Below are 27935 nucleotides of genomic sequence, written 5' to 3'. Positions count from 1 at the left end.
CATCAGTTCTACGAGATCTCTCACAGCCCACTTAGGAAATCACAGATCGCTTACTGTTAAAATATAAGGTAGTACATTATTATGCAACATGTCACCATACAATTATTATTATGTTTAAATCAAAATCTATTACAAGACTGATAGTATTAAGACAGTTAAATTACAGCATAGATTGGTCATGTAGTCTTTATAATTAAGGCATTGTCTTAATACTTTTCCATTTCAAACAATCATAATCATGAAAAATGAGTAGACCATTGTAAATGTGGATAAGGGAATGCGTCCACATTGCAAATAGTTAAGATTTGTAGGAAAGCTGCTAATTAGGTTAGTGCAACACAAAAGCATAACACTTATTTAAACAAATGCGTTAGTGGTAGAATTTACCATTGAAATGTCCTCTGGTCTTATAGGTGAAAATCTGATGTTTACTACATGCTTCTCATTTGCGAGAGGACCTAGGAAGAAATTTTGAAACGTGGGCCATTATTCAGAAGTCAATGTCATCTTATCCTAATTTTGCACAAAAAACAAAAACATCACAGAGGAAATACATAAAAAGGATAAAATGATAATAGTATGAATATAAATGACCCAGAGCCTTGCTGGAAACACAGAGCTTGGAAACTTAGCAATCTGCAGGGAGATGTGCTCGCTGGAGATCAGAGCTCGCTCTAGCACCACAGCTGACAGATCACTACCTGACTGGGGAAGACTGCCCAGTGAAGCAAGAGCTGGTCACCATTTCCAGGCTTTCCTTCAGTGGGGGAGGCGATAAGGTGAATCGTGCAGTGGTCAGGTCAGGGTTACTGTTGAGAAGTGGGGCATTGGGCGTAAATGGGTGTAGTGAGCCGCGGTAAGCTAGTTACTGCAATGCATGGTTGAGGACAGCAAGGCGCAGAAGCGGCCAGTCTAGTGAATGGTATGGCTTGTGCTGATACAGCTCCCCTTCCCACTGGCTTTCCCCCGCTATACGGTTGGTACGAATCAGGTAGGACTGTGTATCAGGTCAATATAAACTTCAGCATTTAGGGACTCAGTCCATCTGTACCATCACGAAATGTTGACACTATTCTTAGCTTGCTCACAGAACCTCATCTGAGCCCCTAAACGTATCAGAGGGTAGTGACAAACTCCAACATGACTACTCTGACTTCCAAACAGATCTACCCTTTTGTTGGTACTTTGAACGGCAAGGTAAGACACAAGAAAAAAAAATTGAATGTCTTTTCAAACATTTATTGAAACAATTGTATTCTTGTACAGAAAGTATGAGCTGCGATTATTAGGCAGATGAAACAAAGTATGGTAACCAGCATTATGAGAATGGTAAAAAAGATAGACAATTCAATCATGATAATGGTACTACATTGTTACAATCCTGCCTGCTACTTCTTACACTGTTGAGAGCATAGTGGAAGTGGGAGTATTCTCTGCTACATCGACTGGGATAGCCTAACACCCTGTACCTAGGTCAGATGTACAGGGAAGCCAGGAAAACGGACCGATGTAGTGCAGGCTATAGTCCCTTGCAGGATGGAGGTCAGAGTCAGCAGGGCTGCTAAAATGTGCAATCTAACATGGAGACCCTGCATGGGTCCTAAAGTGCTTCACCACACCCTCTCTTTCCATGGACCACCGCCAGCCGACCAGCCTGTTATTGCTGCCACCCATTCCCCCTCCCCACCCTGCACTTGCCCTGGGCACTGGCTCCCCTGACTACCCCCTGACAAGAGCAAGCCTGCCTCAACAAAGAGGTAGTGAAGAGGCAGCCCAAGTTTAAACAGGAAAGGAGCAAGCCTTCAAAAGATATTCCCAAAACACCTACTGCACAACCTATACTTTACATTGTAAAAACCATGTGACAAGTGCTCAATATAGTTGCAGAAGCGCTAAGTGCATAAACCTCAAAATTAGATATCCAATCTGAAATTATGCACAACATAGCAATTAATGTTGCAATGATCAATAGTGGAATGTGAACCATGGAATGCACGGGAACAGACTCATTCAGGAAAAAAAGTAAAGTGAAAGGAATCTGCAATTGCTCTGCAATTTTGGCAAAACTGGGAGAAGTCCCCGAAGTAATTAAGTCAATCATTGACAGCTGTAAGAAGACCCTTTGTCTGGAGAATCCTCTTCAGCTCAACCATTCTCACAGTCTGCCCACCTTTGGAATTCACTCTAAGCAGGTAACTAAGTGATCACCACCTGAAATCCAGGTTTCTTTGAGTGATATAGGTGCCGCCAGAGGAGTTAAAACCACAGGCAACCCAAAATGAAAGAAGGGAAAAAAGTGCCAAAGTTACATTCATATTCTGTCTTGAAAAAGGCATGCATAATACCCATTACAGGCTAAAAGTAATTGCTCCGCAAGGTCACCCCCAAACATTTTGCCTTCCTCCTTCTACATTTTGCAGGATTTTTGCTTGTTGGCATTAGGACTCTGTTCATTTTACCACTGATAACCAGTGCTAAAGTGCTTGCACTCTCTCCCTAAAACATGGTTTGATTGGCATACACCTGACTGGCATATTAAATTTACATGTAAGTCCCTTTTAGAGTGGCATACCCACTACCCAGAGCCTGTAAATTAATTGCTACCAGTGGGCCTGCAGCACTTATTTTGCCACATCTTAAGTAGCAGCTTAGAACGTGTCCCAGGCCTGCTATTGCAGCCTAAAGGAAGTGCCCCACTGTTGTGTCGACTTGGCATTTAAAACCACTTGCCAAGCCTTAAGCTCCCGCTTTATCACATATACGTCACTCCTAAGGTAGGCCCTAGGTAGCCCTTATGGCAGGGTGCTGTGTAATGAAAAGGTAGGATGCGTACTTTTCAATTTTACATTTCCTAGTAGTGAAAAACGCCCAGATTCAATTTTCACTACTGTGAGGCATACCCCTATGAACTAGTAATGATAAACCCTTTTTAATGGTAAAATTGAATTTATCATTATAAGTTTGAAAATGCCACTTTTAGAAAGTTGGCATTTTCCTGCCATTAGCCCTATCTGTCTGCAGCTTGACCTAGGTTACACAACTGGGTGTAACTGACAGAACTTTGTGAATTCACCTCAGACAGTCACACAATAGTGTGATTAGCAGAGCTGAATGGGCCATTAACTGAACTGATGGGGGGTGGAGCTAAGCACAGCTCCACTTGCACCTGAATAGGCTGGGTTGTGCAACCACACAAAAGGCTTAACAAGACTGTATTGTCAGTGCAGCCAGTTAGGATCCAGGGCAGGGGAGGCTGGACACTACTGGATCATCAAGGAAACCTTCTGGAAACTTCTACCAACTTCTAGGAGCAGGGCACTAGAGTATAAAAATAAGGCCCTCAGGTCCACCCTTCAGTTCACTCCTGGACCTGCAGAAGAACTCTCAGAGGACTGCCTGCTGCTATGACCTGCTGTGCACTTTGCCAGACTGCTGCTGTACCTGGCAGGACTGCTTTGCTGCCCGGAGCCTTCCTTGAATCTTCAGAGGCCAGCCCTGCTGTGGAGCTATGTATCTTCACCTGCACCCAGGACTTCAGGCGTGACTCCAAGGGCAAGTTTAGCTTGCCTCCTGTTCAGAGCCGCAGGAACATAACAGGCTCCTACCATCTTGAACCCGCACCTGGACCGAGCCTGTATGAGTCCAGAGCCACCAAGAGGACTCCATCCACCCCTGGACCTGTGGTTGCGGTGCTTGAGGTGCCCAGGTGTCCATTTTCCAAAACCGAGGACTTGCTATTTTGAACCTTAAACTTTAAAAATTCATAACTCCAGTTCTGCTAATTGGAGTTTGATGGTTTTGGTTTCAAATACTCTATTAACATTGTTTCTAGTCTTCTAAGTTGGTTTGGGATTTTTATTGTGTTGTGTTTTCACTGTGTTGCTGTTTGTGTACTGCATACATACTTAACACATTGCTTCTAAGTTTAGCCTGACTGCTTTTTTGGGCCAAGCTACCCAGGGTTAAGCACAGGTTGAATTAGTGACTTTTTGTGCCTCACCCTGCCAGGGATTGTGGCTGTTGCTTGACCAGGACTCAACCCAATTTCTCACACTAATGAGTACACAATGGAACTCACAACATCAAACCCTTCATGAAACAGCATGGAGGTTGTTTGATTAAATCTAGCATAGCAAAACACTCAGATTGCATAAGGACCGGCTTATACTGACAGCCCCAATAGAAACAGCAGAAACCCCACACAGAAACTCCAGTGCAACGTTCAGTGCAAGGAACACTTGCATTCAGCATTCTCGACAGGCTCACAGAAGTCATTATTAACCTCTATCAGCAGGCACCTCGAGCCTCAATTACACACAAAGGGTATAGAAATAGAAATCCCAATGGGCTCCCAAACAACTCTCACCACCCATACCGAGCAACTATCCATCATTTTAGCTGTACCTTCCATCTTAGCTCCATTACAAATTCTACAAACTTTAGCTATCAAGCTAGGAGTAAAATCCACCAATGAATTTATAGGTCTCATGCAAGCGTGGCTCTAACCTGCAGCCAGGCGTACAGACCTTGTCCTTAGCCATGATGCCACTATAGCCAATTCTGGCCTCCTCGCATTAAGAAGCAAGATCTTTACAGGCATTTTTCCAGAAGAAAGACTCTCATTCAGGATCTCACAGTCTCTTCCACAAGCATTCTTCATAGCTAGCATAACCCACAGTCCATCAGGGTAAGTGGTCTGTCACCAAAACGACATCATCCCTATAACAGGCCCACAGAGGTAGGCTCCTCTCTGATGGGACAGGCCAGTAAAGTAAGCTGCAATGTGGGGCCCAAAAACCTTCAATAGGCAGACCAATGCTAACCACATAATGCTCTTCACACCAATCTACTGCTCCAGAGGCTGCCACGATGCCTTAAACACAGGCAATCTATTAAGGGTGATCGGGACATTGCCCAGCCTTAATAGAGTGTTGTCTACAGAGCTGCTTCGTATAGGCATTGATCCATCCTTGACCAAGGAGGGCTCAAGAGAAGCAACGATTTCCTGGTGGGTAAGCGGGACCATCCTCGAAGCAATCCATACTAAAGAAGCCATATTGCTAGACTGGTAAATTCTTTTCACAGAAGGAAACGCAGGTCAGAACCCAAGTATTTTTGAAATACCATCCAACGCCAGCATGGCCTTGGCCCAAAGGCTTCAATCTCCATGGCCTTTTCTCAAGTCTGTCTTCAGTCCAAACAGGTTCTTTGACCCCCAAAGCCTAGGAGTTAACATTCAAATAAACAACATAAACACCCATTAACTGCACACGTTGCCGCTGTCAAAGGTGATCGACCCGCATCATTCTCGGTCCAACTGTACTGCCATTTGATGGAGTTTGTTTGACCAATGACTTTGTGTTTCACCACTGCGCATATTAGTTGCTCAATGTTCACCAGTAGCACATGGTATGTTTTGTTCAGTTGAGCCGCCTATTGGCTTTGACATGGCATTAGCCATTACTTTCAGTTTAGCCGCCTATGGGCTTTGACATGGCATTAGCCATTACTTTCTGTATTCAGTTTAGCCGCCTATTGGCTTTGACATTGCATTAGTCATTACATTCTGTATTCTGCCTATTGGCTTTGATATGTTGTATCCAGTCTAGCTGCCTATTGACTTTGACATGCTATTAGGTATTCTGCCTATTGGCTTTGACATGATGTATTCAGTTTAGCTGCCTATTGGCTTTGACATGATATTATACATTGCATTTTATATTCAGCTCAACTGCCTATTGGCTTTGACATGATATTATACATTGCATTTTGTATTCAGCTCAGCTGCCTATTGGCTTTGACATGATATTAGACATTGCATTTTATATTCAGCTCAGCTGCCTATTGGCTTTGACATGATATTAGACATTGCATTTTGTATTCAGCTTAGCTGCCTGTTGGCTTTGATATGACACTAGACATTGCATTTGATATTTAGGTTAGCTGCCCATTGCCTTTAACGTGGAGTTAGACATTGCAGTTGAGAATCCAAGCTGTATTTTTCCAAGCTGTGTTTTTGCACCAGATGATGTTTTTTCTCACAGTAGACTAGACCTGATAAGAGAGAGTACATGGGTGTTTTTCTCTCCGCTTGAGCTTGGGAACAGGAGTAGTCTCGGAGACCTGGCCAGTCTCCAAAAGGCTTGCTCAGTTTTCCCAGGTCTGAGAGGAGGGGGCACACCTTTGTAACGAATGACACAGGCTGCAGAGATTCAGATTCGAATCTGCCGGACCTCGTGCTGGAGCTTGGCGCCAGCTGCCAGCAATCCCGTGTAGGTAGATGAATCTCTTTCTCGCGGCTGACAGGGGTCATCAGCTTGCAGACCTTAGAAAGATGAAGCTGTAAATAGTTTCCCACACGGTGAAGTATTTGTTTTGCTTTGCATTCAATATCTTATAAATATAACCTGCTGTGTATATTGCAAACTGATATATTTTGTTTGATTAACGCGGGCTTGAAAGCTACTAATTCGTCATTCATAAATATTGTGGTTGGGGAAGAATTAACAACAATAAAAGTCTTCTTTGACCTCAGAAGTGCATTTCTGTTGTGTTATGCTAGTGCTTAAAAACTAGATAAGAGGAAAGCACTACAATTGGTACCAGAAGTGGGGCCGGTCATTAAGAGGTGATTAAGGGGTATTGACGAATTGGTAGATTTCTAAGTGCACACTTTAAAAGTGTAATTGTTTCTGTTGTTTGGAGAATTACAGAAATTGTTTTTTGTTTGGAGAATCACAGTAGCACGGCAGACCATGTCTGGGAATGCATGTGTTGTTAAACTGCCCGATGGTGCTAAGAAAAACTGTGAATTGTTTGTTGTTTGGAGAATCACAGTAGCACGGCAGACCATGCCTGGGAATGCATGTGTTGTTAAACTGCCCGATGGTGCTAGGAAAAACTGTGAATTGTTTTCTGTTTGGGGAATTACAGAAGCACGACAGACCATGTCTGAAAATGCATGTGTAGCTAAAATGCCTGATAGTGCTTTGAGAAATAATTTCTGTTGTACATATGTAGAAAGCGTGTCTTATGGAAGTAATGATGACAGAAAGGCCTGGATACCTTTATCTGCTTACAGAGAAATGCAGGAGAAATGTAGGCAGTTGGAACATGAAAATAGGAATTTACGTGAGCAAATTAGCCAGACTGAAAGTTATAAAACTGCTGTTGTAGAAGAATCTTTCTTTTCCCATTCCAGTAATGAGGGGGTTAAGACAGCTCCGAGCTGCACTGAGTTTTCGTGTGAGCCAGGGTTTTTGGCAGACAAAATGCATTCCTTAACTGATAACACGGACGAGAGGGACCAGAATGTGATTTACGAGTTACCGTTGCAAAATGCACAAGTAAAACGAAAGATTTTAGAGCAAGAGCCGACTTTCATTAGCTTGTTTGATTTTTGGAAAAAGAATATCCCTCATTTGAGTGAAATCCTAACACTTTTGTATATGGTCACTGTGAAAAATTATATGCAGTTGCGTGCTTGTGATTTGGCAAATGAAATAATGCAGACTTTAGGTTTCTGCGCAGTGCAAGAAGGAAATACTTATGTACATTTAAATCATGAACAAGGAAAGAAAATAGTGCCCCTAGCTAGAATCATACAATGGATCTGGTACTTGCAAGACAGGGCTAGAGTACCACAGATAAAAGAGTTACCAATGAAATTGTGTGCACCATTTGAATTCGTGTCCACTGAAGATAAAAAGCATGTTTGTTTTACTAATGATTCATTGACTGAAATGTTGTTTTCTGGCACAGTAGAAGGAACAGCGTTGTATAATGTGTGTCAGATTTTAAAGCAAGAGCTACGTGAGATGTGTCATTTTTACGCTGATTTTTGGTCCATTGCTAATGTTTTAGCACCTAACTGGTTCAATTACCTTGCAGATGTTAATGAGAAAAATTCAGAGAGAGAAGTGTTCACCCAGAATTCTGCCTTAGTGGGGATGGCTAAGTGGGTGCCCCAGAAATGTGAACAGCTGAGAGAAAAAGCCACTTACAGGTGGGCAGAGATGAGAGAGATGCACATTCCCCTAGTTTTGATAAAAACTGTGCAGCACGCACAAAAGCAATCTGTCATGCAAGCAGTCACAGAGCAGTTGGGGAGAGGAAAGTTACCAGAACAGAAATGGCAAATTGATCAGGTTTTAGGGAGAGTGATTGCTGCAAATTACCAAGGAAAAATCGAAATTATGCTGATACCTAGAAAAGAATCTGATTCATTCAAACAAATTGGAGACAGAATGGCCCAAATTGGCAAAAGTCCAGTGAATGGAGGTTTGTTAAAGGAGTCTGCCCCAGCCCTTCTGACAGTGCAAGAAAAGGGAAGCTGTGGCGCAGCAGATAAAAACCTCAGTGCTGATGTGTGGGCTGAAGCCCCAAGTGATCCTCCAGAACCTGCAGAAAATATAACAAAGGGCCTCAAAAACGTCCTGCTGATTATAAAACAGTGAAAGAAAGAGGAAGGGTGCAGTTTAAATGAAAAATGTTATTTGCAAGAAAAGTCATACTTGTTTCTTTTGCAGATCCTACCACGTTTCACCACTGTCCCTGAGTGTGCTGTGTGGTTCCCCTTCCGGTGTGTGCATGTGGGGTCGGGGAAGGGACCGAATCCCCAACCTGAACCTGGCTGAGTAAAGTGCCAGCACCATGGATCCATTTTGCGCAAACTGCGCCTTCAGTTCAAGTTCAACTTGTTTGATTGCATTCTTCCACTGGAACTAAGCTGTGTTTTTTTTTTTTCCCCTTCTCGTATGGAACTCTGACTTTTGCTTATCTTCCAGAAAACCTTTCAAGTGGACCGTGCACCTTTACATGAGTAGTACTCATGCTACATCAAATTGCTAACACTGTTGAATTAGAGACTAATTCAGAGTACAAATTGCCCAGTCTTTTCTATGTAGATGTATCTGAGGTGAAAGGTTATGGCATCTATATGTTAATCCACTTCTATTGCTTTACAGGGATTGCTTTGATCATTCAAATCTGATTTGCTGATAATGTTTTTTTTTGTGCTGATGTTTTTTGTTTTTGTTTGAAACAAGAGATATGTGAAACAAAAATTCATTGGTCAAAGGGCGGAATGTACTGCCATTTGATGGAGTTTGTTTGACCAATGACTTTGTGTTTCACCACTGCGCATATTAGTTGCTCAATGTTCACCAGTAGCACATGGTATGTTTTGTTCAGTTGAGCCGCCTATTGGCTTTGACATGGCATTAGCCATTACTTTCAGTTTAGCCGCCTATGGGCTTTGACATGGCATTAGCCATTACTTTCTGTATTCAGTTTAGCCGCCTATTGGCTTTGACATTGCATTAGTCATTACATTCTGTATTCTGCCTATTGGCTTTGATATGTTGTATCCAGTCTAGCTGCCTATTGACTTTGACATGCTATTAGGTATTCTGCCTATTGGCTTTGACATGATGTATTCAGTTTAGCTGCCTATTGGCTTTGACATGATATTATACATTGCATTTTATATTCAGCTCAACTGCCTATTGGCTTTGACATGATATTATACATTGCATTTTGTATTCAGCTCAGCTGCCTATTGGCTTTGACATGATATTAGACATTGCATTTTATATTCAGCTCAGCTGCTTATTGGCTTTGACATGATATTAGACATTGCATTTTGTATTCAGCTTAGCTGCCTGTTGGCTTTGATATGACACTAGACATTGCATTTGATATTTAGGTTAGCTGCCCATTGCCTTTAACGTGGAGTTAGACATTGCAGTTGAGAATCCAAGCTGTATTTTTCCAAGCTGTGTTTTTGCACCAGATGATGTTTTTTCTCACAGTAGACTAGACCTGATAAGAGAGAGTACATGGGTGTTTTTCTCTCCGCTTGAGCTTGGGAACAGGAGTAGTCTCGGAGACCTGGCCAGTCTCCAAAAGGCTTGCTCAGTTTTCCCAGGTCTGAGAGGAGGGGGCACACCTTTGTAACGAATGACACAGGCTGCAGAGATTCAGATTCGAATCTGCCGGACCTCGTGCTGGAGCTTGGCGCCAGCTGCCAGCAATCCCGTGTGGGTAGATGAATCTCTTTCTCGCGGCTGACAGGGGTCATCAGCTTGCAGACCTTAGAAAGATGAAGCTGTAAATAGTTTCCCACACGGTGAAGTATTTGTTTTGCTTTGCATTCAATATCTTATAAATATAACCTGCTGTGTATATTGCAAACTGATATATTTTGTTTGATTAACGCGGGCTTGAAAGCTACTAATTCGTCATTCATAAATATTGTGGTTGGGGAAGAATTAACAACAATAAAAGTCTTCTTTGACCTCAGCAGTGCATTTCTGTTGTGTTATGTTAGTGCTTAAAAACTAGATAAGAGGAAAGCACTACACCAACTGAGCCCCCAGGCGACTACACGATTTGCCCTTGGTTACCAGCAGCCCTGCAGGGAGCCACTCAGGACATTGCAAAATTTTCCTTATAAGAGAAATGCTCATCTCACATTAAAAGTGATCAGGGAATGTTAATTGGTTGGAACATCTCCAACTTGCAGCCTAGATCAGAAGATAAAGAATAGGTCACTTACATCAAATCACATTCAGTTTGCTGTCTTCAAGAGACCTGGGCACAAATCGAAATCGAACTTGAGGGGCTCTTCACTTATTCCTTCTCCGCAATCAAATGAAATAAGGGTATGTCAAAACGAGGTCTAACAACCAGGGTTGCAGTAAGCCTCCAAATGTCAGTGCATGTGGATACCAAACAGGAACACGGAAATAACATCTAATATCGGAAAATCAGCCATGACTCATGGGCCCTGGACGTATTCAATGTTTAGATACCACCAGAGAAACAGAAAGATTGCCACCAATAAATCTACTAAGCTCTTACATTGGTGACGCATGTAAAGGGAACATTTCACAACTAAGTAGCACTAGGAATAAGCGATGCCCTCACACTATTTTTGTGTGCGTGGATTTTAACACCACGCCAGACGTATCTATGGTGGGTCAAGCCAAGCTGGAGGCTAGGAGGTCCCCTCCTACACCCTGGTTTCCGACCCTAAGACGGGGACATGAGTTCAATACTTTCCTCTTGCTGAACAACTTCCTTCCTCTCAATAGCTATACTCCCTCGGACCATCTGGCACAGCACATTTTCAGATCTGGCATGTAAAACTGAAACAATAAAAGGTTACTCACAAAGTCAAATATTCCATTGTGGGCATGAGGAATCAAAGCACTGCATAACCAATAGTCTCTTGTTCATTTAAAGAATTTAAAGAATCATAATAAATGGAAATTGAGAAACGTGACAAAAGGTGGTTTATTCCACACAGTTAAACTCAATGAACAGAAAGAATGTTTCAGACCCATTACCTCCTTATTTTCCTCCCCGTCGTGAGTCCTTACTAGCATGAGGAGCCCCACTTCTCTCGCTTGACACCAAGTATTTAGGCTTATATTATATCTTCTATCGTAAGCATTCCCCACCTATGTCAAAAATGGAGTTTACGTACTTTACCCACCCTGTTTTTATCTGTGTCCACCTTTGCAGTATTGAAGTCTGTAGCAGGCTCAGAGACATTACTGTGATATAAAAGGGAACAGTGCAGCTGCTGCATGAGCACCTCAGATAGGTGACATTTTTCATCTTTCCCTCTGTCCTTCATTCTTTGACAAACCCTACCTGAATGTCCTGTATTCATGTCTCCCAGTGGTGGGACCACCTCAGAGTCTCATTACAGGGCATTTGGACCTTAGGAGATACTTGTGCCCCAGCCGAATGCTCTGGTTGGGCCGAGAAAGGAAGAACCTGCCATTCCCAGCAAGGATGGGTGATTACACTTACTGGATAACCTGTGCTTACCCTTGGGTAGCTTGGCACATAGCAGTCAGTCTTATCACAGAGGCAATGTGTAAAGCAAAGACACAACACTTCTTCACCACAACCATGCTGCACCGCACAAAGGAGACTTCCCACACAATGTATGTATAAAAAGATTGTATTCAACATACACCTTGTCAACACAGTACGGTTATAATAAAATTCTGGGCCTATGCCCCAATTTGCAATGGAAGCCACTGTATGAAACCCAACTGTCTTAAACACTACTACGGTACATACACATGAGGAAAACTGTACATTCCCTCCCTGCACCCACATAAGGGGTCAATGGTTGTCAGCACAAGACCCACCCTAGAATTCCCCACAATCAGTGTAACATAAATGTAGGGTGTGCCTCGGTTTCCAACGTTAGCAGCAAAAGTACATACCTGGGTTACAGCACTTTCGTGTAGCACTGCGGCCAAAGCCTCACTAGTAAGCTGTAATGCCTACTGTAAGAACTCCCTGACAGGATAAACGTGATCAGCAGCACCACAGTACTGCATTCACATTCACCAATCCTCACTAATGCACAGCCACTCTGCCCCACCGTGCGGTGCCACGGGTATCAGCTGGTGCGTGCACACACTCACTCATATGCACTCACTTCCAGAACCCTAATACGGTGCCCTGATACCTGGCTAGTGGGGGCCACTGTGTTTGGGAGCACACTGGACTCCAAACCACCCCTCACCCACCAACCAGCTTCAACTATCCCGCCCCTTCACGAACCAAAGGTTGCATCAGACTTTCCCTGGTTACTTGGCCACTCACAGCTAGTCACCAGTCTCAAGGTTTCGTGGTCAAGGTGAGAGAAAGGAAAAACAACAGCTGGTAAACAATTAAGGAGGAGACTTTTGGGGTCCCCAAAGAGGTTCACACATAAGTCTGCAAAACACAGGTGGAGGGTTACTGGGGCACCCGCTAGACTCCAAGGTGCCCAGCCACGCTAGACAGTTAAATATTGCCAAATACTAGCCAATTTCAGCACCTCAGGAACAAGGAGGCGCCGTTAGGGCTTGTTGACATGAGTCGCCCTCAACACTTCCAGTTGCACACAAGTTACTAGGCCCGCACCTCCTGTACCAGGAGATTCCGCTTCTGGGGCACGAAGACTCAAGTGACCCCTGATGGTTATAAATCCACATGAAAAGGGCTCCGTGCTGTACCTTTGGAAAGACGAGGTACAACATCAAGGGTCAAATAATCTGAGTAGACCTGACGTACGTTCATTCACAAGCCAATTCCCAATGTGGTTCTTCTTCAGAAAGAGGCACTAGTCTGGTGCGTGATGAGTTGAACCACAGCAGACAATCCTGGACTCTCCCATGAAGAATATATATCCTGCACCCCTCTGGTAGCACAAACGTTGAGCACGCGAAGACCTGAGTTGCACTAGTCCCTCCGATCACACTCGGAACTTGATTTCCATATCCTCGCTGAAATGAGTCACACTGTCGAGTGTGCAATGACTTTAGACTCACCAGACTCCCCGGTCACACACTTAGACGCAAGTTCAGCCATGCCATTTGAGGCCAAGTACGGTGCCCCCTCACCACCAAGGGTCACAGCCAATGAACAGAACAGGGCACCGCACACAATCAGCATGCAGCAGAGGCTCACACAAGAGAAATACTACCCACTTGACAATAGCGGTCCATGCAGGGTCCCGTACCGGGTGATCCTGTTTCCACCAACAAGACATTTTGCAGTGGTCCCTACGATGAAGGGCTACTCACCTGAAGTGCGGGCAATCCTTGGCAAGTTCTGCACAAGGCAATTCCTATCTCCAGACACAAATCTTAGGCCACGCCAATTCCGCTACTGTCAGGTGAAATCTAGAATAAGATGTAGACACATTAAAGGGCACTGCTCTCAAGATATTACAAGTTTTTGATATAAGTCCCTGAGACCTACAACGAGAACAGGGTGCAAGCCTATGTGCCCTTGGAGAGTTACCCTTTGGGATGCTAGACAGCAGCAGGCAATCAGCCCCAGACATGTCTCTAAGCAGGAAGGGAAGCGTAGATCCCCTTCTCATACAGTTATCCTCCTGGGCACAACAGATTCCTCTAGTAGTGTACCCATGCGGTCTAGCAGCACCAGTCCCACATCACCGTGAAGGTTACTCTACCTTGCAAACGTAGAGAACCCCTAGTTATACTAGATGGTTTCTTTGAGGTAGGGGGTGGTTCAAAGGGTTCCCCTTTGAACCACAGATGTCTCCCCTAAATTTCCTCCCTATCCACCACGAGGCTCTGGAATGTAGATCTTTACCTTTAGTGGAGCCGTGCCCTGGCTTTGAGAGTCTAAGTCAAAAACCTCTCCCCCCCAATCTATCTATCAAGGTCCCAAATGACAGAGATCTTTCATTGTATATGCCAGAGTTTTATAGCGGTCACTTGGGGAATCCACAGATATGTTCTTCCTCCTTGACCCATTAAATGAAGCCTAATTTACAGGACACCAAAACCATTTCAGAACCTAAAAATGCACACCTCCTAGAAGTGGGATTTTCTAGGGCATCAATGACAAAACCACCTTCACCATCCAAAGGGGTTTGTCATTCTGAATATAACGATTAACTAAACATCATGAGGCTGCTCCTCTGCAATCCACTATTGCAGCCAGATTTAATCAGACGTATTATCCCATGTTACCTTATAGGCAGAGCAGCTCTCATAGGTAGTGCGAACACACATGGATATTCAGCACTCCCTGGGGCACCTATGCCCTGGTGCACCCCCATGCCTGGTGGGCATGTGGGACACTTTTGTTAAAGCCACCACAAAGGTGCAAGTGCGCCAATAATGGCCTGCTCTATCAGGTGCAGTTCCTATTTTAGAATACCTGTATGCACATGTGCACACCCTGGCAAGTGATGCCAGCTCCAGTACGTTTATTGGAAAACCACCAGAATGCAAGTTGCACACCCAGGTGAGTGTTACTAGTCACCACTAACACATGGGAACACGTGTACAAGTATGCACACACTGGCAAATTGTGCCAGTCTCCCTTAAGCGTATGTAACCCTGGTGCAAGTAGGCACCTTGAGGCCAGCTATGCCAAGCTCCCCATCCATTGACCTCCCCTGTGCACATGAGCACGGAGAGGCCCCCTGGGAATGGCTCACTACATGATCCGGTGCCCCTTGACAAGGGTACCCCTATTGGCAAGCTGTGTCATACATGAAATCCCCCATCTTGTAAGTGTGCACCTACTTGCCTGTTAAGTTTAGGCTCAGTACCTCTGAAGGTCCCTTGGCCTCTGCACACACCCTGGGCTCTGCCATGACAAGAACCACACATGTTGATCAGAGTCACCCTCTCTGTAGGGGAGGACATGCACACACATTTCCCTCCTGCCCATACAGGGGAACAGTAAACATGGCCCACAGCCACTAGTAGAGGACTGCCCCCCAGCTTTTAACTGGGGGACACCCATGGAGTTGCTTTCCCACCTGGACAGGGCACACCTTTGTATCCCCACCCTGCCCTTTGCCTATCGCCATCCCCACTGTCTGGGCCCTCCTGGAACTTCCACCCTGAGCACAGGAGAGCTAGCACCCTTTTCCATAAGTCTAGGAAATGGTTAACAGAGTCTCCTAGGGGGTGGCGCACCCAGTGCATGTCCCCCTAGTAGCCAGGGCCGTACCCGTCCTGGCTATATAGTATACCTGTTTCCTAGGTACATCACCTCAACCTTGTCCCTACCCAACCATTCCTACCATAGGTAGGATGTGCGTACCCACTTTCCCACCACCAGAGAGTGGGGATGTTCCCAGGGTCCTAAGACAGGGGAAAAAGCAAAATGTTTCAGGAAAATTCCCTCAGCAGAGCCATGTCCAATAGACTGTCACATGCTGTTGATGAATACCAAATAAACAAAACTAGGTACCTGCTGTAAATGGTGATGTTATTTATTGGGTTATACCATGGGCCCTCCCTTCATCATTGCTTCTTTTACACCGTGGTACAGTACATGAGCCCACATATGACTAGTTTAGTTTAGCTGAATCCCAAATCAAATGATTAGCTTTCAGTGAATTTCAACAAGTCATTTGAGCAGTCTTTCAGGGTCCCTGTAGGCTTATGTCAGACTCCCTTTCAGAGGGCACGCAGGGGTTACTGTGTCCAACTATTGGGGTTGAGGCCTTTTACTCTTGATTCTCTGGGCCCAAGGCTACTATCGATCCTAAGACGCTTTGCTGAGTACCCCTTCGCCACTTGACTTTCAGTGGTAGCCATGGTCGAGTAGTCCACGGATCTCTCTTGGAAGAAGTGAGTATACAGGTTAGTGAAAAGGGATCATAATTCAAAGAGTGCACAACAGTGTCAATAAATCAATGTCCAGTCAAATATTTATTTGTATAATAGAAAGAAGTATGTTATGACACATGTAAGAAATAAAATACTTCTCCTTAAGGTTAGGACTCTGGTGTTTCTCTACCAAATCATTATCCAACCCATCTTTGCAATGTGGTAGGGGTTATTCAGCATTCACTGGTGGATGCATCCAGGAATGCCCACTAGTAGGTTGAAATACAGGAAGTCACTCTGACTATTCATCTTGAAGCTGCATGGACCCCAGCTGTGGATCCTGCAGGGCTCAATAAGCCCATAACTAGTTTTATCTTACCTGCTCCACCATAGAGGAGGCTTGCAATTCCCCAGTGAGGGCACAAACCAAGGACACTCACACTGCTCCAGTCCTGTTCAGAGTTGCCTGCAGGTGGCTCTAGCCTGAGCATGCTTGGCTGGCGCCGGCAGTGATCACAGTTTCTATGGTGCAGCTGCTGTAGTTTCGCCTTGAGCTATCGACACAGGGGGTGGAGAAGAATTGCATTCCTATGTTCCCATCTGGGGTCCCTGTGATGCGGCACTGTGCACACGGCGTTTCCACCAGTTTCATGGGGCAGCTCTGGCTCAATTCCATTGCTTTGTGGTGTCCTACTGGTGACGGCTCACATTTCCCGGACGAAGGCCTGATCCTCGCAATCAAGGTACTAGCAAACCCTGCTTGCATATGGGTTTGCTGTAACACTTCTGGATAAGGTGCTGGTCCCGGCTACGCGATAGTCCATACCGTGGCAGCCCCTCCTGGCATACATGGTTGCCATTAGGCACTGCACAGGCATCGGCCCTTCATATGTTGCAATAACTTTCATGGCTGCCTCTCCGGGCATACTGGGATGCAAGATCAGTTGCTGCATAGCTTCACTCGCCCACACAGCACTCTGCTCAGGGCTATCTTCATTGTGGCCTCCTCCTGGCACATAAGGGCCACCAACTGGAATCTGCACTGGACTGGTGCAGCAGCCGTCTCCACACACCTCCACTGGGAGTTCACTTGGCTGGGCTCTCAACAGGTCCTTCGTCCCTCCAACACTCTCCTCTTCCTTGGAGAGTGTACTGGTCTTGGCAAGCAGGCAGGCAGGCACTACTGCTCCAGGCTCCAGAGCAGGCGCTCTTGGTTTCTGTGGGTGATGTCCTCTCACTCAGCTGGAAACTCGCGTGCCTCAACTTCCCCTTCTTATAGTCCACTTCCAGACACCCAGATTTAGGGTCTGGGTCTTTGACATTTGACATTTTGTGTTGGGCTCCTACTTCTTTGAAGCGTACACTTTTCTCTCTCTTCTGTTGGTCCTGGCCCATTCTGCAGCATCATCCAAAAACATTTTGCCTTCCTCCTCCCTTTTTTCTGATTTCATTTTTGTTGACTTCAGGACTCTGGGCACTTTGCCACGGCTGGCCAGTGGTAAAGTGCATGTGCTCTTTCCCTAAAACATGATACCATTGGCTTATACAAAATTTGCATATCTAATTTACTTATAAGTACCCAGTAAAGTGCACTGCCTGTACTCAGGGCGTGTGAATTCAATGCTACTAGTGGGCTTGCAGCACTAATTGCGCAACTTACTGCAGTGGCCCTTCAAACATAGCTTATACCTGCCACTTTAGAGACTGTGCCCCCCATTACGAGTTTGGCAAGCGCCGGAGGCTGCCCAACAAACTTGTACGGCCATCAGGCTGCCTGTGCGGCCTGAACACCGGCCGCCCTATTAAGAGTTTGGCAGGCACCGGAGGCTGCCCAACAAACTTGTACGGCCATCAGGCTGCCTGTGCGGCCTGAACACCGGCCGCCCTATTAAGATTTCACCGCAGGACCGGCGGGAGGAAACACCTGGCACCCCCTTTCCGCCAGGCTTTCCATTGCGGGGCTACCGCCATGCAAAGGCTGGCGGAAAGGAGACTCGTAATCCTCAGGGCCTGTAGGATTACAACCACGAGACCGCCAGGCTGTCCGCTGGCAGCAACTTTGCAGTGTCGGCGGTCTAGACTGTGGCAGCTCCACCACGGTCGTAATGTCGTGGTAGGACCGCCACTTTGGCGTCGGTTGGACTGAGACAGTGACCCTGGTGCCGCCTTTAGAAAGCTGATAGTTTCTTACTTTAACCGTTCAGTGCCTCTGCCTGTTTCTGAATACACATCTGGGTTGGTAACAGCTGAGCTTTTGTGCATTTCCTCTAGGCAGCCATACACAAAGGGAGCTTTTGTGTTCCTGATGGGCAATTGACATCTTGATTGGTATTCCTGAGCAAGATGGGAGGGAGGAGCTGACAATGACACCTGAATAGGCTGGGTCCTGAGCACTCACAAAGGGATGCATAACCCCTGTAGTATTACTGGAGCCAGGGAAGGGAGGACAGGGGCTTTGTGCACTTTAAAAAGTCTCACCCACTTCAAAGGCACAACTGGAAATATGTACTGGACCCCAGACACCACCAAGTCAGTACACTTCTGAACCTGAGGACATTCTGCCAGGAAGAAGGACTGGTGTGCTGCTGAAAGGAATGTCTCTCCTCTGGACGTTGTTGGACTCCTGCTTTTCTGTGCATGCCGTGCTCCCTTTTTTGCCTATGACTAAGAAGGACAGGACCTGCATTCTACATCCGAAGAACCAAAATGACTCTAAGGGCTTGCTGGCTTGTCTCCTGTTCTAAAGTCTCAGGGACATTAAAGAATTCACTCAGTTCTGCTATAGCTTTTGGACTCTGCCAACTGTGAATCCTACCCTGCCAAGTGATGCCAATACAGTCAGGGCCCTTGGAAAAATCCACTCATCGGCATCACTGCACTGATTGGATCTGCCACATTTGTCCTTGATGGCTGCCGCTGAGGATGAGGACTTTGCATTGCCAATTGTGTGGCTCAAGATTGACGCATCACCATCAGCCCCCGTGCATCACCTTTGCAACCCCAGCATCGAAGCTCGACGATAACACATCACCTTCATTACAAAGGGTTTAACGCCTCATCACTGCTCAAGGATCGATGGATGCATGGATCGGAAATGACTCATCACCTTCTCATGGTCTCTTCTGCTCCTCTCATCAGATCCTCACCATCACTGCAACCCTCCACACAAGGTACTGTTTCAGCGAGGTAAGGTTGGTCCCTGTAGCCAGCCCATGCTCCATCGTGGTCAGCCTGAACTTTGGAATTACCCAGGTCTAGAGCGACCAGATAGCCCCGGTTGGTGCATTAAACTCTTAAGCACTACAATTGCAGATATTTTTTTTTAATTCATATCTCGACTTCTACTTACTGAATTTTTGTCATTTTGATTGTGTTTCGTTCATTAAACTAAGATCTATTTTCTTCCTTGGTGTGGATTATTTTTGTATGTTGTTTCCACTGTTTTTACCATTATAAGTATATCATAAATACTTTGCACATTGACTCTTAAGTTATGCCTGCCTGCTCTGTGCCAAGCTACCAGAGGGTGAGCACAGGGTGAGCACCGGGTAATGGATGGTAACTGACTTACTTTGACTATGGTTATAGTTACCATACCTGTGGCAACCATAAACCCAATTTCTAACACTGTCTGTTACAGCACATGAGATTCTGAAGCTGATAGTCCCACAACACAAGCCATAGGAGCGCCTAGAGTTCACACCTGGATGTCAGCCACAGTGATACGTGCATCAAAATGTTAATCTCTGGCTCCAAGCCCTAATCTTTATGAGTCCCATACCAGCCCCATCGACTTCCTGAAAAGCATTCATGTCCTTTCCGTGTGATCTAATACTGATCAAAAAAAACCTTGAAGTATACAGGAGTAGTCTCTCTTTCCCTTCTCCAATGAGCCCCAGTAAGCTCACAGGAGTGCAGCAATACACTAATATGTCTCAGGGAATTCCTCTACTCCTCAAGTTCACCATGCAGGCCTGAGGTTCCCAAAATGGAAGCTAGGGGCCTCTGTGTAATGTATCATTATAGGCACACTGGCACTCAGTGTATGGACATAGCACATTTACTAGTCATTACTGTTACCTCCGTGCATTGCGCCATCACAGACACACATACATTCAGTCCACACATTCATTCTGTGTGCACTGCTTGGTACTGTAGCCTTTCTGTGTTGTGCCATGGTGTGCTACTTATTCCCAATGCATGCACTACATAATACTTCACCCTTTATGTATTGTACGTCTCACATGCACACATACACCCACCACATGTATATGCAAAGCATAGCACTACATCTCTCTTGTAAGTCTTTCATGTATTCCTCTGTGGTATACATTCACTACGTACACACACACATCATGCATGCACTGAACAGCACTGCTCTATCCCTGTACTGTACCCTCCCAGGCACACATACATCCAGTGCAGAGTCACCACTCTTTTGCTGCGTAGCACTCTACATTTAATTGATGTAGGACAAGAATGAGCTAAGCACACAGCAGCTGAACTTTAAAAAGGTGAGTGAGCTTGTAGGTCTCACCTCAGTGGCACAGGTTAAAAAAGACCTGCTCACTCTTTCTGATCACTACACTGAATGCTGCCACCACAGCACTTGTGATGCCTAATTCTTAGTGAAGGCAGTAACCTTCCATCACAATGAGGGTAGCACTTTGTGTGCCTTTCCAGAGGTAAAAATATCACATTCGGGCCACATTTATACTTTTTGACGGAGCATCAAAAAGTTTAACGCCGGCTAACGCCATTTCTTTGCGCCACCCGGGTGTCAAATTTATACTTTGACGCATCGTGGTGCAAACCACGGGATAGAGTATTTTTTTTTTTACTCTAACCATTGCGCCACGTCGTAAAGCAAAACAACGTTAACGCAGAGAAAATTACTCTAATCCGGTTTACAACGTCACAAACCGGATACGTGCCATTTTTCCCCACAATAGCGTCAAAAAGCGGTGCAAACGCAGCAAACACTAATAAGGAGCCCCAAAATGGATCCCAGAAGCCAGGAGACCCCAGGGAGACCCCAATCGACCAGGAACCAGCCAGGAGGACCCAGACAAGACCCAGGTGAGGTAGAAGAAGAAAAGGAAGTGTCATTTCAGTGCAGAGGAGCATGAAATACTGGTCAGAGAGGTGACGGAACACCAGCATCAACTTTTTGTCACCTCAAAATTGCCAATTGGGAGGAGAGAGGCAAGTTGGCAACAAATTGTCGACAAGATAAGCAGTGTGGCAGAGGTACGGAGAACAGTCACTAAGTGCAAGAAACGCTGGCATGACTGCAAGCACAGGACCAAGTAAAAAATGGCAAGGAACAGGAAGGCAGCACTGCAGACTGGAGGTGGGAGTCCAGCACTGCAGGAAGCCCTGGACCAGATGTTGTTGATGGTGGCAGCCGTCATCCCAGAGGAGATCATCACAGTAAATCAAGGACAGGACAGCGCAGACTACCAGGAAACAACACAGAAGCAGGGTAAGTTGCATGGGGGACAAAAAAGCCTTAATGTTAACTGCAAGCGGGGGAGGTACATACCTACTACACAATGCATGTCAGCCATGGAAATCAGGCAGTGGAAAGGGCAAAGGGCACGGCACGGGTGCATGGGCTGTGCAGGGGAAACCAGGGGCCCAGCACAACACTACACCAACAACCTTTGCATGGGGGTACTCTGCCATGCCAATGCTGTTGGAAATGCGAAGCCAGTCCAGAAGGGTAGGGTAGAACGTAAAACTGGCCTGCTGTGACAGGACAGCTGGTATTGTCACAACATGAACTAGGGCTCAATTTCCAGTCTCAGGCCATATCCGCAAGTGGCATGTACCACTGACAACAGTTGCCACTACCACCTGTGCTGTGTGTACTGGTCAAGTAGCAAATGGCAGATAGGTGCCCATGGATCAAACACACCAAAAATAGAGGTTTCAGGGTGACAACGTTATCAATCCCCTTTTATTCCTACCGAAGTGTAAATCCCGTCAAATGTTCATGTCTATAAGCGCAGTAAACATCAGGTATTGTTACTTACATTATGAAGTACACAGCAGTAATGTCATACCCATGCTGCTAATTCCAGGGTCCACCCCGTGCCTGTGTTACAAAAGCTGCAATGCCCACCTTACAACATCCCAACTGTTATACTGCTAAGACAACAGCATTGAGGGGGAGGACATATGTGTCCAGCTAGTTAAACACACCCGCACAGTCATAAGAGGAAATGGAACACTGCCAGGCCCATCAGTGCAATGCAATGTATCACACATTTGCAAACATCAACATGACACACTACCAATGCTGACACCTGTATCGTGCCATGCCAATGCTATACATAGTATGTGCTTGGTCTCAGCAACGTATAGGTGTATGTGAAATATCAGAGACTGGGCCAGTCCCATATTGTTAAGTGTGATGCAAGTGGCATCAGAACACCCACATCCATTGCAAGGCCTCACCATGCTAATGGAAGTAGAGGGAGGGTTGAGTAGGACAAGAAGGTGGCAACATAGTTTGGACAGAACCTACACCTAGAGGGTGTGACGCAGAAAATTCCCAAACTGCCCACACTACATGTGACATGCAGGTGGGGCATAGGTGTAGGAAAGTACCCTGTTGCCTGGCATGTTACCCCCATATTTCACTGAATATATGTTGTTTTAGTCTATGTGTCACTGGGACCCTGCCAGGTAGGGCCCCAGTGCTCATAAGTATGTGCCCTGTATGTGTTCCCTGTGTGATGCCTAACTGTCTCACTGAGGCTCTGCTAACCAGAACCTCAGTGGTTATGCTCTCTCTGCTTTCCAAATTTGTCACTAACAGGCTAGTGACTAAATTTACCAATTCACATTGGCATACTGGTACACCCATATAATTCCCTAGTATATGGTACTGAGGTACCCAGGGTATTGGGGTTCCAGGAGATCCCTATGGGCTGCAGCATTTATTTTGTCACCCATAGGGAGCTCTGACAATTCTTACACAGGCCTGCCAGTGCAGCCTGAGTGAAATAACGTCCACGTTATTTCACAGCCCTTTACCACTACACTTAAGTAACTTATAAGTCACCTATATGTCTAACCTTCACCTGGTGAAGGTTGGGTGCAAAGTTACTTAGTGTGTGGGCACCCTGGCACTAGCCAAGGTGCCCCCACATCGTTCAGGGCAAATTCCCTGGACTTTGTGAGTGTGGGGACACCATTACACGCGTGCACTATACATAGGTCACTACCTATGTATAGCGTCACAATGGTAACTCCGAACATGGCTATGTAACATGTCTAAGATCATGGAATTGTCACCCCAATACCATTCCGGTATTGGGGGGACAATTTCATGATCCCCCGGGTCTCTAGCACAGTACCCGGGTACTGCCAAACTGCCTTTCCAGGGTCTCCACTGGAGCTGCTGCCAACCCCTCAGACAGGTTTATGCCCTCCTGGGTCCAGTCAGCCCAGGCCCAGGAAGGCAGAACAAAAGATTTCCTCTGAGAGAGGGTGTTACACCCTCTCCCTTTGGAAATAGGTGTGAAGGCTGGGGAGGAGTAGCCTCTCTCAGCATCTGGAAATGCTTTGATGGGCACAGATGGTGCCCATCTCTGCATAAGCCTGTCTACACCAACCCTGGGACCCCCCAACCCTGCTCTGGCGTGAAACTAGACAAAGGAAAAGGGAGTGACCACTCCCCTGACCTGCACCTCCCAAGGGAGGTGCCCAGAGCTCCTCCAGTGTGTCCCAGACCTCTGCCATCTTGGAAACAGAGGTGTTGGGGGCACACTGGACTGCTCTGAGTGGCCAGTGCCAGCAGGTGATGTCAGAGGCTCCTTCTGATAGGCTCTTACCTCTCTTGGTAGCCAATCCTCCTTCCTTGGTAGCCAAACCTCCTTTTCTGGCTATTTAGGGTATATGCTTTGGGGAATGCTTCAGATAACTAATGCAAGAGCTCACCAGAGTTCCTCTGCATCTCCCTCTTCACCTTCTACCAAAGGATCGACAGCTGACTGCTCAGGACGCCTGCAAAACCGCAACAAAGTAGCAAGACGACTACTAGCAACATTATAGCGCCTCATCCTGCTGGCTTTCTCGACTGTTTCCAGGTGGTGCATGCTCTGGGGGTAGCCTGCCTTCACCCTGCACCAGAAGCTCAGAAGAAATCTCCTGTGGGTCGACGGAATCTTCCCCCTGCTAACGCAGGCACCAAAAGACTGCATCACTGGTCCTCTGGGTCCCCTCTCATCCTGACGAGCGTGATCCCTGGAACTCAGCAACTCTGTCCAAGTGACTTGCACAATCCAGTGACTCTTCAGTCCAAGTTTGGTGGAGGTAAGTCCTTGCCTCCCCATGCTAGACTGCATTGTTGGGTACTGTGTGATTTGCAGCTGCTCCGGCTCCTGTGCACTCTTCCAGGATTTCCTTTGTGCACAGCCAAGCCTGGGTCACCGACACTCCTTCCTGCAGTGCACAACCTTCTGAGTTGTCCTCCGGCGTCGTGGGACTCCCTTTTGTGACTTCGCGTGGACTCCGGTTCACTTTCCTTCCAAGTGCCTGTTCAGGTACTTTTGCGGGTGCTGCCTGCTTCTGTGAGGGCTCCCTGAGTTGCTGGGCGCCCCCTCTGTCTCCTCCTCCAAGTGGTGACATCCTGGTCCCTCCTGGACCACAGCAGCACCCAAAAACCTCTACTGAGACCGCGACTAGTAAGGCTTGTTTCCAGTCTTTCTGCGTGGGAACACCTCTGCAAGCTTCATCGCGACGTGGGACATCCATCCTCCAAAGGGGAAGTTCCTAGTCCTCTTCTTTCTTGCAGAACTCCAAGCTTCTTCCAACCGGTAGCAGCTTCCTTGCACCCTCAGCTGGCATTTCCTGGGCTCCTGCCCACTCTCGACACTGTCATGACTATTTGACTCGGTCCCCTTGTCCTACAGGTACTCAGGTCCGGAAATCCACTGTTGTTGCTTTGCTGGTGTTTGTTCTTCCTGCAGAATCCCCCAATCACGACTTCTGTGCTCTCTGGGGGTAGTAGGTGCAGTTTACACCTACCTTTCAGGGTCTTGGGATGGGCTATTTTTTTAACCCTCACTGTTTTCTTACAGTCCCAGCGACCCTCTACAAGCTCACATAGGTTTGGGGTCCATTCGTGGTTCGCATTCCACTTTTGGAGTATATGGTTTGTGTTGCCCCTATACCTATGTGCTCCTATTGCAATCTATTGTAATTCTACACTGTTTGCATTACTTTTCTTGCTATTACTTACCTAATTTTGGTTTGTGTACATATGTCTTGTGTATATAACTTATCCTCATACTGAGGGTACTCACTGAGATACTTTTGGCATATTGTCATAAAAATAAAGTACCTTTATTTTTAGTAACTCTGTGTATTGTGTTTTCTTATGATATTGTGCATATGACACCAGTGGTATAATAGGAGCTTTACATGTCTCCTAGTTCAGCCTAAACTGCTTTGCCATAGCTACCTTCTATCAGCCTCAGCTGCTAGAAACACCTCTTCTACACTAATAAGGGATAACTGGACCTGGCACAAGGTGTAAGTACCTCTGGTACCCACTATAACCCAGGCCACCCTCCTACATTGCTTGTGCAGCGGTGGGATAAGTACTTGTAACTACTTACCACTTTGTCATTGTGTACTTTTCATAAGAGAATAATATACAAAACAGTTCAGTGTATGTACACCTAACCAAAAAGTTTTGCTTTTCTCCTCTTAAAACCTTTTACAAAGTTCTGAAAAGTTTTCTAAAACTTCTAAAGGTTTTTTAAAGTTAGAAAAAGTTTTTTTTCTCTGTTCTTTAAAAAGTTCTGAAACTTTTTCTTCCTTCTCACTATCTCTAAACCTCCTGTTATCATGTCTGTGGTAGATTCTACTCTTAAAATGGTCAATACTACTTATGACAATTTAAATTACAAGAGCCTAAGGAGTCTCTGCTTAGATAGAGGTTTAGTGATAGGAAAGAACCCTACAAAAGAGTTTCTATTTAACATGCTTATTGTGAATGATGAGTCCCAAGCATGCACATCAAATGAGAGGTTAATAGAAGGTTCCCATTCTGACTCAGGGGATCTCCTTGAGGGAGGTGGGGAGGGTTCTGAACAGGATCTGCCCCCTAGCAGGACACCCAGTAATGTTGGTAGTAATGGAGGTTCCCATCACAGTAGGGAAGTCTTTATTCCTAGAGGCCAAGTTGCTAGGGTCCAGTCAGTTAGGGACAGATCCCCCTCTGTTGTTTCCAATTTGTCAACTCTGTCTAAGCATTCCCAACCCACCCACCCTGAGGATAACTTGTTAGAAAGGGAACTCAAAATGTTGAGGGTTGAAGAGACCAGACTGAAGCTTAAACAGCAACAGCTGGCCTTAGATAGGGAATCCCTAGACCTGGAGAAAGAAAGACAGAGATTGGGGTTTGGACCCCATGTTGGCAGCAGCAGTATTCCTGATAGTAATCCTGTTAGAGAGTATGATTCCAGGAATCTGCACAAGATAGTACCCCCTTACAAGGAGGGGGATGACATCAACAAGTGGTTTGCTGCACTTGAGAGGGTCTGTATGGTACAGGGGGTCCCTCAAAGGCGGTGGGCTGCTATATTTTGGCTATCTTTCACTGGAAAGGGTAGGGATAGGCTCCTTACTGTTAGAGAAAGTGATGCTAACAATTTTGAAGTTTTGAAGGATGCACTCTTGGATGGATTTGGCTTCACCACTGAACAATACAGGATTACGTTTAGAGATACCAGTCCTCACAAGACTGGACAGACTTTGTAGACTATTCAGTGAAGGCCTTGGAGGGGTGGTTACATGGCAGTAGAGTATCTGACTATGAAAGCCTGTATAATCTTATTCTGAGAGAGCATATTCTGAATAACTGTGTGTCTGACTTGTTACACCAATATCCAGTGGACTCAGATCTGACCTCTCCCCAAGAATTGGGAAAGAAGGCAGACAAATGGGTCAGAACGAGAGTGAACAGAAAAGTTCATACAGGGGGTGACAAGGATGGCAAGAAGAAGGATGGTATGTCTTCTGACAAGGGTGGGGACAAAAGTAAAACTGAGTCTTCATCAGGCCCACAAAAATCCTCTGGTGGGGGTGGTGGGTCCAAATCCTCTTCCAATAATCAACCTAAAAAGCCTTGGTGTTATATGTGTAAAGTCAAAGGCCACTGGACAACTGATGCCAGTTGTCCAAAGAAAAACACTAAACCTCCCACTACCACAACCCCTCGTGCAAATTCTAGTGCCCCTAGTAATAGCAGTGGTGGTGGGAGCAAACCTACAAATAGCCAATCCAAGGGAGTAGCTGGGCTCACTAATGGTAATGTAGTTGGGGTTGCTCTTGTTAGGGAGACCACAGAGGCTGTGTTAGTCTCTGAAGGTGCCATTGATTTGGCCACCTTGGTTGCTTGTCCCCTTAATATGGATAAGTACAAGCAACATCCCCTAATAAATGGTGTTGAGGTTCAGGCCTATAGGGACACAAGTGCCAGTGTTACCGTGGTGATAGAGAAACTGGTCCACCCTGAACAACACCTACTTGGCCAGCAGTACCAAGTGACCGACGCTCATAACAACACTCTTAGCCACCCCATGGCTGTTGTGAATCTAAACTGGGGGGGGGGGGTTACTGGTCCAATGAAAGTTGTGGTTGCCTCAGATTTACCTGTAGACTGTCTACTAGGAAATGATTTGGAGACATCAGCTTGGGCAGAAGTGGAGTTGGAGGCTCTTGCAGCAATGCTGGGCATTCCTGGGCATATTTTTGCTTGACAAGGGCTCAGGCCAAAAAAGCAAAAATGACAGGGTA

General features: G+C 45.9%; 1 protein-coding gene across 1 annotated transcript in view; it reads right to left on the bottom strand.

Annotated features, from left to right (window-relative positions):
- The window catches only part of LOC138300730 (uncharacterized), a 1597374-nt gene that overhangs the window by 603213 nt on the left and 966226 nt on the right, over positions 1-27935 (bottom strand). The window contains exon 12 of the mRNA XM_069240438.1: positions 388-458. Coding sequence (XP_069096539.1) covers positions 388-458 — 71 coding nt within the window. The remainder of the gene's footprint in view (positions 1-387; positions 459-27935) is intronic.

This window comes from Pleurodeles waltl, chromosome 6 (assembly GCF_031143425.1).
Source record: "Pleurodeles waltl isolate 20211129_DDA chromosome 6, aPleWal1.hap1.20221129, whole genome shotgun sequence".
Lineage (NCBI taxonomy): Eukaryota > Metazoa > Chordata > Amphibia > Caudata > Salamandridae > Pleurodeles > Pleurodeles waltl.
This window is presented reverse-complemented; position numbering and strand designations above follow the sequence as displayed.